This window comes from Meriones unguiculatus, chromosome 19 (genome assembly GCF_030254825.1).
Source record: "Meriones unguiculatus strain TT.TT164.6M chromosome 19, Bangor_MerUng_6.1, whole genome shotgun sequence".
Taxonomy (NCBI): Eukaryota; Metazoa; Chordata; class Mammalia; order Rodentia; family Muridae; genus Meriones; species Meriones unguiculatus.
Window position 1 is genome coordinate 36,231,652 of NC_083366.1, and position 12,888 is coordinate 36,244,539.

The 12,888-nt window shown below is 40.3% G+C and overlaps 1 protein-coding gene across 1 annotated transcript in view; it reads left to right on the top strand.

Annotated features, from left to right (window-relative positions):
* Vps41 (VPS41 subunit of HOPS complex) overlaps positions 1-12,888 on the top strand; it is a 156,607-nt gene that overhangs the window by 112,716 nt on the left and 31,003 nt on the right. The window contains exons 12-19 of the mRNA XM_060372802.1: positions 1,493-1,622; positions 3,143-3,258; positions 4,983-5,039; positions 5,849-5,910; positions 6,854-6,935; positions 8,100-8,192; positions 9,143-9,270; positions 10,420-10,564. Of these exons, the coding sequence (XP_060228785.1) occupies positions 1,493-1,622; positions 3,143-3,258; positions 4,983-5,039; positions 5,849-5,910; positions 6,854-6,935; positions 8,100-8,192; positions 9,143-9,270; positions 10,420-10,564 (813 nt within the window). The remainder of the gene's footprint in view (positions 1-1,492; positions 1,623-3,142; positions 3,259-4,982; positions 5,040-5,848; positions 5,911-6,853; positions 6,936-8,099; positions 8,193-9,142; positions 9,271-10,419; positions 10,565-12,888) is intronic.

Genomic DNA, 12,888 nt, shown 5'->3' on the forward strand with positions numbered 1-12,888 from the left:
CATTTTTGTTAAAATGTGAGATTTTTTTTCTTCTATTTTTTTTCAAAGCTCAGATAAACTATGGTATATGCTCCCTATGCTTTCTTGGTGTGGTGGATTGGCAGTAGCTGTAGCCCATTGTGAGACACAAAGAGGTATAGTGGCTTCTGAGTTAACAAAAGTGCTTAGAGAAATCCATATTGCACTGCTTTATGTAAAGACAGTGTTTTTGGTTTTGTTTCCTGCCTCGTTCCTCTCTCCTTCCCACTCTGTACCAGATCCAAGTGTGTGCGCTGTTGCTGCTTTGCAGTTTGATGGCATGTGGGCTTCATTTCTGCAATGCCCATATCCCCAAAGCACAAAAACCAAAGCAGAACTCACTTGATCCAGAAGTCCACCGCCTTCTGTAGGTCTCAGTTTTCCCAGACATCCCTGCCTTACCATTGACTTACTTAATATTAATCCTAATTTTTTTTTAACCATCAGTCTCTCTGTCTGTAAAACTGAGAATAATACTGCTTACTCACCTTCCAGTTTCTGTTTGAGAAACTGGAGTGAGTGATCCATGTACCATCACCCTTAGTGCTCAGAAATGTCAGCTCATCTTTCTCCTCTGTCATGAATTAAAGATTCACTTTCCGAAACTGTGCTCCCTGGCCACTTATGCTAATTATGGTCACACTAGCTACATCGCTTGTGTTCAGCAACCAAGGACTTCTATTACAGCTGATGTCACACAGGCAGTTCCACCTTCTCAACAAGATCTGATTTAGGGATGGATTTCAGCCTCTGGCTTTTTGGCATTGCTAGTAAGTTTCCTCCTATTGGCAGTGATTTCAATAATGGAGTCATCTGTAATGTCGTTTGGCCTTTCTTCATATTTGTGCAGATAAGCTGTAATGCAGCTGTGGGTGTTGGTGTTAGGCCATAGATTGGAGCAGGTTATTCTGTGTCACAGTGAGACAGTACAGCTTATCTTGTCTGGCGACTTCTGGGGACAGCTGATGATGTCACATCTGCCAGCAGGAGGCAGAGGGAGCTGACGCCAGTGCTTGGCTTGTGTTCTCCTGTTAGTCTAGGACCCAGAACATGGGGTGGGGCAGCCCACATTGGGAGTGAGGAACTCTTCCCTGCTCACCTCAGCTTTCATGCACACATCTTCACACCCACACCCTGAAATATGCTTCGCTCTCATGGTGATTCTAAATGCTATCTAATGGTGCTATTCTAAATGCTATGAAGTGATAAAGATTCTCTTCAGCCCCCACTGCTTTAGGATTGGATTCTGTGATAGTGCAACTCATAGATGTCGTAATTCTGTATATTTTCACACACACACACACACAAAAGATCACAAAATGAGACAGGATTAGGTGGGCTGTTTGTGGCAAGCTTTTAGAGGGACTTGTTTATGCTAAAATGATAAATTCAAAACAAATATGAAAAGCTTGTTCATTTGTGTAACCTACAAAAACATAAGTAAAATGGTTCTCCCCTGTTGTTTTCCCCTTAGGAAAGAGAATACTGTGCTAGGCCTAGACTGGACATCATCCAGCCACTTCCTGAGACCTGCGAAGAGATCTCATCTGATGCCCTGACAGTCAGGGGCTTCCAGGAGAATGAGTGCAGAGATTATCATTTAGGTGAGATAGCAGAGATCTGCTCACCTGCTTTCTTAAACTTATTCTGTTGCTTTTCTATTCCGCACACCCAAGGGGGAATTTAAATACAGGTGCTGACAGGACCTTAGACAGTACCTGGGCTGGCCTCTGCCAGTAAGAGCAGACTTGGAAATACTGCATATTTTGTCTGAGTGCCCGTAGGAAAAAGGAATGTTAGAGATGGGAAAGGAACCAGTGTGAGTAGCAGGTTCATTTTTTTTTGTTGTGTGTTTTTTCTGTTGTTTCATAAAACTGGCTGTGTTTGCTGTGCTGGGAATCAAACCCTTGGCTTTAAACATGATAGGCCAGCACTGTCACTCAGAATACTCCACCCCTGACCTACTTAAGTGACATTTAGCTTGACATCAAACAACATGACTCTGCTGTGTTTGTTGTTATTGTTGTTTTCTCAGTTCAAACTTTATGTTCCTGGAAGGTTTGCTGTGGGTGGCAGTGAAGTCCATCTGTTTGGAGCTGCAGAGTGACAGATGGAAAGAGTCCCACCACAACTCTGGGGACTGAGGAATATTTGCAGAGTGGGTGGGTGAATGTGGGTGAATACACTTACTCACTCACTGCGCAGGAGCAAAAGGAGAACTGTGGCTCTTTAGTCCTGCCTAGGAAGTCTGTCCTCAGATCCTTGTAAAAATACATTGAAGAAAAAGAACACTTAAGTTCTAGATATTTTTCTTGCTTTTTAAACAGAAATGAAAAGAGTTTTAGTTTTCATCTGGACAAAGAAATGATGCAACACTCTCCATGTATCTGGTCCTTCTCATATAAACCCTGTAATCAGTTAAAAACTGTAAGAATATATTGTGGACTTTGCAAAAAACAATTATAAGACAAAACTGAAAGCATACAGTATGAGTATTTTGCTTGGAGCATACTCAGTTGTATTTGTAAAAACCCTTTGGAGCAGGTTTTATAATTGAATTCTGCAGGAAGTGTTCAGCATTGGCATCACAGGCAACTTGCAGAAATGATCGATTATGTCTCCAGGGCTTGGGCATCTGTCATTTATACATTAGATGGCCTTGACCCTGGTGAAGAGGAAACATTTATTGTTGACTATGGGGTGTAATTGTTCTTTAAGGATAGAACAGTTCTGTAAGTGTCCATAAATAAAGTTTATAAACAGTAGATGAAGTCCAGTATGCATTAGCACAGTCAGTTAGGATTATTTGTTTACATGAATTCAGAATATTAATGTGTTAAACTTAACATTTTAAGCCTACTTTGTTTGTGTTTTTTATTAAGTCTTTTCTTCCAGCTCTCTCCTTTCTTTCCTTTTGAATACTTTTACACCGTGGTGCATTTAGGAGCAGCACACGCTGCCATTCCTGCCCTCCTTGACTTTCTAGCAGAGTCAAGCACACTTAGCCACAGAGTTAGATAATTGACTGTTGAGTCTGAAATTGTGGCCTAATTACATCCCCTGAAACTATTGCCACTTTGTAATATGGAGTCATCCAAGCTGTCCTTTCTCTCCTTTCTTCAAGAATACTCTGAAGGAGAGTCACTCTTCTACATCGTGAGTCCAAGAGACGTCGTCATAGCCAAAGAACGAGACCAAGATGATCATATCGACTGGCTCCTTGAGAAGAAGAAATATGAAGTAGTTTTGATTTTACTTTCTTCAAAGTATTGACTTGTCTGAAGATAGAAAAGAGAAAAGATTTTTATAGTAAATCTTTCATATTGAGTTAGCATGCTCCAAACCAAAAATATGTTACCATCTCTCGCTCTCAGAAATCAGAGAACAAAAAGCATCCTGAACTGTTCAGTGGACTGACTTTCCTGATGAGGGGTGGGTTGGAGAAGGATGTGTGCTTCAGGGAAGTGGGAGTCAGATAGAGCTAATATAGGGAAGCTTTTGTGATTATTTTCCTAAAGAAGTTTTTCAGAGTTTTCTCTTTGGATATGTTTATAAAATTGCTCATTTTATCCTTATTTTGTGTATAAGGGAAAGATACCAGATTTATTCTTACTTAGAAGAGTTTGGACTAATTTGAGTTTACTTCACTGAGCCATGGTTTAGACAGGTTTAAGTAGACAGTATAACAACATGATTGACTTTAGGATTAAAACAACATCATTTTTTACTATTATAATAGCTGTTCTGATACTTTATTTCTTAAACTGACTCTGAATGTTTTTGTGCCTCCATCAGCAGAAAACAGAAGTCACTAGTTTATCTGGAAGGACTAGGACATTTCTTTTTATTAATTTATTAACTCAAATCCAGTTGTTATATATTAATACCTGCTATATAGTCAAGCTGTTGCTATATTGCTTTATGTTAAGTAATGTTTAAGTGTTTCTTTTATTGATTGATTGATTTACTTCCTTATTTATATATGTGCACACATCTGCATGAATGCATGAACATGTATGCATGTGTACTTACACTCATTTATCTGTCCAGAGACCAGAAGGTGCTATGTTGTGTCCTCTACCACTCTCCCCATATCCCCTGAGGCCAGTCCTCAAGTTTCCTCTGCTAGGCTAGAAGCCAGCAAGTCTAGCTAACCTCCTCTATCACCACCCTCCCGGCTGGGTTAAAAACATTTGGAGAGACTACTGGCTTGTTACGTGGATGCTGGGATCTGAACTCTGCTCCTTATGATTGCACACCAGAAGAGGGCACCAGACCTCATTACACATGATTGTGGGCCACCATCTGGTTTCTGGGAATTGAACTCAGGACCTTTGGAAAGAAAAGCCAGTGCTATTAACCTCTGAGCCATCTCTCCAGCCTAAAGCAAGCACTCCTAACTGCTGAGCCATCTCTCCAGCCTCCAGATTAAGTGACATTTTATGAAATTAGTTTACATGTTAAATATTTATGTTAAACTAATACTTATAAGCTTTCTGAAAAAAAACCATAATATGACTTTCATAAGCTTCATTTTAGACATGAAAACATTTGCATGCTGTTTACATTTATTGAAACATAAATGAAAAGTGCCCTTGTCAGTCTGTGGAACACAGATTTAGAATGACAGGTACCCCTATTTGCTTGGCGTCTGAGAGATTTTTGTTACGCTCCGAATTGTATATGAAATGTGATTCCTGAATCTTAAAATGTGAATGAATTCAAGTGGAAATGAAAAAAGTCTTCATTTTTGGGTGAATATCTTTAATCTGAATTCAGTGATGTTCGTTCAGCTATACCATTAGAAATTCCAGAGTTTCACAGGGAAATGAGGTTGTGTCTGTGTAGTTTAGAGGTTAAAACACAATCCACAGTTTATAACTGCATTTCCCTTCTCTCCCACTCTCTCTGTGATCTCCGCTTCTTTTCTTATGGCTCTTACCCCAATGCCTGTGTAAACATAGGAAGCTTTGATGGCAGCTGAAATTAGCCAAAGGAACATTAAAAGACATAAGATTCTGGTAAGTGCAGCTTCATTATTTGAAACCTAACTGTTCTTACTAACTTATAAGGAAACTGTGATTTGAAAAGAACAAGAACAGGTTTTTCGTGTCTATTCAGAATTTGTTTTGGATTAATTCTTTTACTTGGGAGGGACAAATATTTCATTTTACCAAGTCACTTTCTGCTTGTAAACAAGAGACTTGAACACCTGCTAGGGTGTAGCTTTAGGAAATTTGGAAACTGCATTTGTGCAATGTCCTTTCAATACAAAGCTTTCAGTTGAATGTGTGGAAGCCTCTTTAAATCGTAGGTAAAATCACATTATCACAAAATATATCAAGACTGGTCTCTTCAAACTAGATTGCTTTGGTGTGGCCTTGATAACAAATTCAATTGCTTTTGTTATGGAGACTATCCTAGGAAATCAAATACATTTTTATTACATTTTGGACTGTGGAAAAGTACAGTGTCTAGAAACCTATTTCTTTGCTAAGTGTGACAGTGAATGTGCAGGCAGAGAACTGACATGAAGTCATACCCTGTACTTATAAAGAGTCCTGTCCTTACACATCATTGAGTCTGTAACCTTGTTTATAAATGAATACCGGAGAGGTAGCCTCTATGGGGAGTTGGTTTCTGCACAAATTTCTTCTGTTACTTCTTCATCCTAAAATTCTCTGTAAAACTGCACATACAAACTATGACAAGACAGGCGTGGGCAGTAGTTCTCACAGGACCCCTCACATCCTGTCTGCTTAGGACCCGACACTCCGCTCATCAGTTGTTCTAGTTGCACTATTAATTTACTTCCTTTGCCTTTCTATAGGATATTGGGTTGGCGTATGTAAACCACCTGGTGGAGAGAGGAGAATATGACATGGCTGCACGGTAATAATTATCTCCTCACAGTCATTCTATGGCTAATGGCAACAGCAAAAGAGAGACATTCTTTGCCATTGACTGTTTTCATATCCTTCTAAAAGTATAAAAAGGTCTGCTATAAGACACAAGCCTCCTGCACAGAATTAAAGAACGGTGTGACTTAGCGGGAGTGTAGTGTCAGCCTGTCCTACAAAACCCCAGTCCCACGCCTCACAGCGCAGCGCGCAGTGGGCAGGCAGACTCTGCCCATTGGCCTGTGTCAGAGGAGAGACAGCTGAGTTAGAAGGTGTCTCCCTCACTCTGGAGAGAGTAAGCTCTCCTGGAAGCAGTCTGTGTGGCCTCCAGTGTCTAGGGCCAGGTGGAAGATGCCTTTGGAAGAGATCCAGAACAAAGTGCAAATACAGCTCACTGGTTTTTCACAAAATGTGGTAAATAAATGGAAATGATAAAGCCTGCAAGACACCTTCAGACCCGTCTTCAGTGCTCTGAGTTTCTTTAAGACTCAGCCCTGTAAATTAACACAGTAGGTTGGAAATCTGACTATTTTTAGTTTTTTTTTGTTTCTGCTTTTTTTTTTTTTTTTTTCCTTTCATATTTTCTTTAAAGCTGACCCAGAAGAAGCTAACATTTGGGGCATAGTGATTTTCTCTACAGAAAGTTAAAACCAGTAGTGCTTTCTCGATAAATAGAAAAGTCAGGGGATCCCCTAGTCTCCCGAAGAATACACATCTTTTTCTGTAGCTATTTTATGTAACTCTCATGATTTCCATCAATTCCATGTACAGTCAGATGAGTAATAGCAGCACCTCCATGTTTGTTGGCACTACAGGTGGGCCACTGTCAGAGCTGTGGGGAGAGGTTTACCTAAATTGCTGGGGAATTGTCCACTTACTCCATCTCTTTATTTTTATTTACATTTTATTTCTCCCTGGGATGTTTTTACTACCAGAAAATGCCAGAAAATTCTTGGGAAAAATGCATCCCTCTGGGAATATGAAGTTTACAAATTTAAGGAAATCGGACAGCTTAAAGTAAGTTATTCATATTTTAAGTCATAAATTTTGCATTTTAATTTATTGAAATGAGAATAAAGCTGACAACAAAGTTCTTAGTTGGAAAACTGTAATATCTTGAAAGAAGGATTAAGCTGTATGGTTTTTATGTTTATTTTTTGTCTCAAGTGTGTACAACTCTATCTTGTTACCTCAGAGATTGAGGTACTGTGTTTAGGCATGTTCATCTTCCTTTTAGTGACTTGGGGAACAATTGTAATTTCAGTTTGTCGATTTTACAGCATAACACTTTTTAAAGTTATTCAAGAGTTAATGTTAACTTTCTTCTTTCTCTGGTGTGTGTGTGTGTGTGTGTGTGTGTGTGTGTGTGTGTGTGTGTGTTGGGCTGATCCAATGACTTCAAAACCATTAGGCAAGGGAGAGTTGAGAGAGGGGGCTTCAGTCGGGATATATAATGAATGAATTGTGAAGAAAGAAATAAAAATTAAAGAAATTAGGCAAGTGATGTGCCACTGAGCTCATTCTCAGTGCTCAAACAATCTGTCACCTGCAGGAAGAGAGATGAAAACACTTGATTCTGTAGCTATGATGAGAAATTTTACCACTTTCATTTTACTTACACCTGGGAGACATCATGCATACCAGACAGTCACATTTTATTGTTTAAAGGGCTTTTAAATATTCATCATCTATGAGCCTTTTGAATATTCTCTTGTTAAAATTTGTATCTTTTTTTTAAAAAGTTAGCTTACAAAGAACTGGGCTTCATTGTGGCACTGTCACACACTTGTGGCATTGACATACACTTGTGGCATTGTCATGCTTCATAAGATGATTTGGTTTTAAAGTATTAATTGATGTATTGCATCCGATATAAAGAAAGTTAGAAGAAATAGAAAATAGCAGTTACTCTCCTAATTATTTAGATTTTCATTAATTAATCAAGAAGAAAATAGTGAAGTTTAATGAAATCACTTTTGTACTGTTATTGATGCCTACACACACACACACACCTTTTGAAAATATTTTATAGCTTCCTGTTAGGTAACAGTTTATTTGAAACTTAGTGTTCTAAAGTGTCCTGCTACCTTATATTTTTGAGGCTAAACTGTACATTTATGTTTGCATGTTTGAGATACAATTGTCCCACCACTCCTGAAAAAAACTGCTCTTCCTTCACAGGCAATTAGTCCCTATTTACCACGAGGAGACCCTGTCTTGAAACCACTCATCTATGAAATGATCTTACATGAATTTTTGGAAAGTGATTATGAGGTAAGGAATTCTCCCATGATCAAAGCTTGTTCTCAGGGTATGTTATAAAACCTAGAAATTTCACCTTTTCATCCTTTTACATTGGTGTCATCTGGATTTGATACAAAAGGGACTTAAATTACTTCATTAAAATTATCCTGCTGATTCGTGTCCTATCTTGAAAACCTCCAACTGTGACTGAATGAGGTCAACCTGCCTTGGCTCTTGGGCTTGGAGACTTTCTCCTATGTGCTTTGTCATGTCTGCCTCATCAGTACCATTGAGAAAGAAATGGTTTTCACTGTCATTAAACTGTATAATTTAAATATTATTTTCCATATTTCTCACCTTAAGGTTTAATTTTAAATGAGCAATCGATCATGTAACAAATCAAGTAGCAGTGTTCATACAACTGTTTGCCAAAATTATGTCTGTGGAAAATTTTGTGTTGTTACCAGAACACTAAAGATCAGGTTCAATAACCAGAAGCTAATGGTAGAACCCTAAGCCCATAGTGTACACTTGTAAGCCCAGCTACTCAGAAAGCTGTGGCAGGAGAATGTGCGTTTGAGTCAGCCTGGGTAGCATGATGAGGCCTGTCCCCAGCTGTCCTCAGGGGTGGTGAACCACTTCTTTGGAGTAACCTCTCAATTTTTTTTTTCTTCCGTTTTGCCAGTCAGAAAGCTCCCTGAATCTTGGCATGTTGAAAATTTATGTAAACTTCATTGCACAGGCATGATGGCTAATAGAGAGGTGGGAAACCCCAGAGAGCTGTGAATGTGCTAACTTAGCATTTCCACCTCACGGGCAGGGGCCTGGGCTCCTCTGACGGAGCTCTTATGACCCACTACATTTCTGTGGCCTGCACTGGGGAAGGGGTAAAAGCAAGAGCCTGGATTAAAACCTAAATGTGACCATCACAGGATCACACCATGCAGACTGTTCTCTCTCTGCTGTTCTCCCCTGGCTAGGGCTTTGCCACACTGGTTAGAGAGTGGCCTGGAGACCTGTACAACAATTCGGTGATAGTTCAAGCAGTTCGAGACCACCTGAAGAAGGATAGTCAGAACAAGACGCTATTGAAAACACTGGCAGAATTGTGAGTATGTTCAGTTCTTGTCTCGGGACTGGGAGGATACCTTTCATTTTCCTGTATCTAATCTTAGTTCAAATCCTTTTTCTAAGTCTCAGATGGGTAACTAGATGATGACTATGTGAAGCTGCCTTATAGTGTGACCTGGTTGCCAGAGGAGTGGAGTAGTGTGGGTCCTGGTGATGAGATGCTCTCTCGGTGAGCCAGGCTCTGGATTCTACTCTTAAGTCTGCAAGTCTGTTGCTCTTTCTGAACCAGAATCTTCATCAATAAAATTATAGTTCACAGTGTGCTATAGGGATATTTTCAAAGCTGAAAGTTGGGGCTCAGGAAATGAAAGTTGATGAATATTTTCCGTTTGTTGGACGCTCCCATCAGGCTTTGTGCCATACGTCTGAGACCCAAAGATGAGGAGCCTCAGTGTGGGATACCAAATGGTATAACACAGACCAATTCAAGAAGGAAAGCCTGCTGTACCCTTTCCTCAGCACCTACAAACTTCAGACTTTGCTCACTCATTGTTTCTATCAGATTCTGAGAAAAGGGCATATGATGGCCTGGATGCCAGGACCACATTAGACATGGCAGGGAGGAAGTCAGGATTGTGACATTCTAAATTAGAGCACTCAGTGTTTTGTATCAGAAGCATGTTTCCAGGTGCTGCTTGGATCCTGTAGCCCCACTAATAGTGAACAGCAGGGTGACTGACTTCTGTTAAACGGTCTCTCCTCAACTGTATGAGGACTTAGTATGAAAATAACGTTTCCATGGAAAATGCATCCACTTCAAATGAGCTTCCGGAGTATAACTCAGTTGTCAACTGCTTATAGGAACTCAGACTGATCTTTCTACTACTTAAAGAAACATGTCCTTCGTTCTGGGCCATAGGTTCATTGGAATGTAGATTTCTGCACATTTTGGAGGCTGAGGACGCAAGTAGGAATATTTATTACCTGAATATTCAGCATTCTTTTAAATTTGGTGAGATGAAAGGCAGGGCTCTGAGAAAGACTCCATAGGACCATGTGGTGAACACTTCCCATAATACAGCTAACTCTTCTCTTTGAACAACTATTTCAACCTGTACTATTTTGAAACATAATCTCTGTGCATTTTAATTATACCCATTAATGAAAATTAATTTTTTATTACCAGGTACACCTATGACAAAAATTACGGCAATGCTCTGGAAATATACTTAACGTTAAGACATAAAGATGTTTTCCAGTTGATACACAAGCATAATCTTTTCAGCTCCATCAAGGATAAAATAGTTCTATTAATGGATTTTGATTCAGAGGTAATCTCTTTCTCATTATTATGTGTTAACTGTTAACTATTCAAAGGTTTAATCAGTGGCCACCTGCCTGGGTGAATCACATGCTTGACCATACACTGGCCATGCTTGTGACTCTCTGACTCTAGATGTGTGGTATCTTAAAAGCTGGTGTTCTGAAAGCTTGCTTTGCAGTTATTCTGAGAAAACCATTCTAGCTCAATGTCAGGCACTTTTGTTGTGGTTGTGGTGGGAAAGAGCTGGGGATCGAACCCATGGCCTTGTACACAGTAAGCGCAGGTACTTCCACTGATCTGCATCTTAACACCAGTGTAGTGCTTTACAGGAGGGATTGTGCTATTATTAAACAATTCTTGTAGTTCAAAAGAAAGAAAAGAAAATACTTAGGCCTATCTTTTGACTTATTTTATCTATGTCTCGATATGAAAATTTAAATGATTTCTATTTAGAGTCTAAACTTTAGAACATGCCTTAGTGTAATTCCTAGAAAGTCTACGGTGAGAGGAAAAGGTCACAGTCGATTGGGGGAAGCCTAAGCAGGAACTCAAGGTATGCATCCGGAGTCAGGAGCTAACTCGGGAACATTGAGGATGCTGTTCACTGCCTTGCTCAATTTACTTCCTTATACACTTCCCCAGCTCACAAGAGGTTTCACAAAACGAGACATCAGTCTCTTTGTCACTGTCTTTCTGTTTCTCTCTTCCTTTCTCTTTCTCTCCCTCTCCCTCTCGAGCTTTCCCTTTCTGTCCCTGTCTCCCTTACTTTTCCTTTATGTTTCTACCTGTCCCTACCTCCGCTCCCCACCTGTGAAAAAGAATTGAAGTAAAAGCACTAATGAGTAGAAATAATGATGCTCATAAAACATGAGGCTTTAATGCGCAAACGAAGGCAGAACGAAAGCTCTACAAGCTCTGGAAGGATTAGCACATTTCCACATGGCACACTGCACGGCAGCCAGTTCTCAGAGATGCTTCTGCTGTGAGCCTAGTCAGTTGTGACTACAGGCCTACGAAGAATCTAGCAGCTCCCAGGCAGCTCGGGGAGGCTGGAAATCTTTGGTTATAAGGAAGCCTGTGATTAAAGAAGGAGAGGAGATGGCAGCCCGGGGAAGGCACACTTTCCTGCATCTCCAAAACTCGACGAAAATCATGGAGAGGCAGCAGAGGAGCACAGTGGTATGCAGTAGAAAAGACAAGATAAGCAAAGAAGTGGGGGTGCTGGGTGATCAAAAGACCTGCAGACTCTAACCCAGAGCACAGAACAAAGCACCCGAGAGGGGACAAGTTTCCCCTCCCCTACTCCAAGTCTGCAAACAACAGAGAAAAAGAAGCCTGCAGAAGGAAAAAGAGCAAAACAAAATCAGAAGACCTATAAGTTACATGGAGCAGTCACTAGGAAATTACTACCTGGGGCAAAGAACAAGCAGATCATAAGTGAAACTACCATCAAACCACAATGCTGGGAAGAGCGGCAGTAAAAGAAAAGATGCTGTCTTAACTACAACTGCAACCCCCACAGTGGCCCACTGCCAGTCAGGACATTTGAGCCACGGTACAACAGAACCAGGGGAACCCTTTACATAGGTGGCCTGAACTGAGACAGAACAGGGCAAACCTCCTCAGGTCAAACCCAAAGACTCTGACAAATGAACAGCCTGAATACTGGTAAGGCAGGCAAGTCTGACCAGCAAAACAGCTGATGAAAGTATAGGACTGGCCATATTAGGGTTCTAGACACTGAGTCCTTTGGAAGAAGCATGGCCATCCTGAACACATGGAAAGCAATGGGACAGGAGGTTGCAGACATACTCTTGGGCTGGGAAACTTCTAAGGAGAGAGGGCTGATACCAGCTGACACCTGTGCAGAAATTCAACCCGAGTTACCTGCTGAACTCTCCTGAGAGACTGCATGCCAGCCCACCTAGGATAATGGGTTTGATCTGCAGCTATACCACAAAAATCAGGGCTCCCATCACTGGGGTTTCTCATGGTTTCTTCATGGAGAAGACAGACCCCACATCACCCAGCAAGGAGGAGATAACAATATTATAACATTTCTCAATTTACTTCCATGTCTCTGGGCGCTTTTTTTTTTCTTTACAAAATGTTACTTGTGTGTAAATATCTTAACTGTTTATTCTTCATATTGCATAATTAGTTTTTATCATCATTCCTTCTATTTCTGCACCTATTCTGTGTTTCTGTTAGCTGTGCCCATATATTTTGCCTGTCATTCCTATCTCATTTACTCTGTTTTGTCTCATAACCCTTTTCCTGTTATTTTTTATCCATTAGTTTCTATAGCTTTTCTATAGCTTTAATCATCTT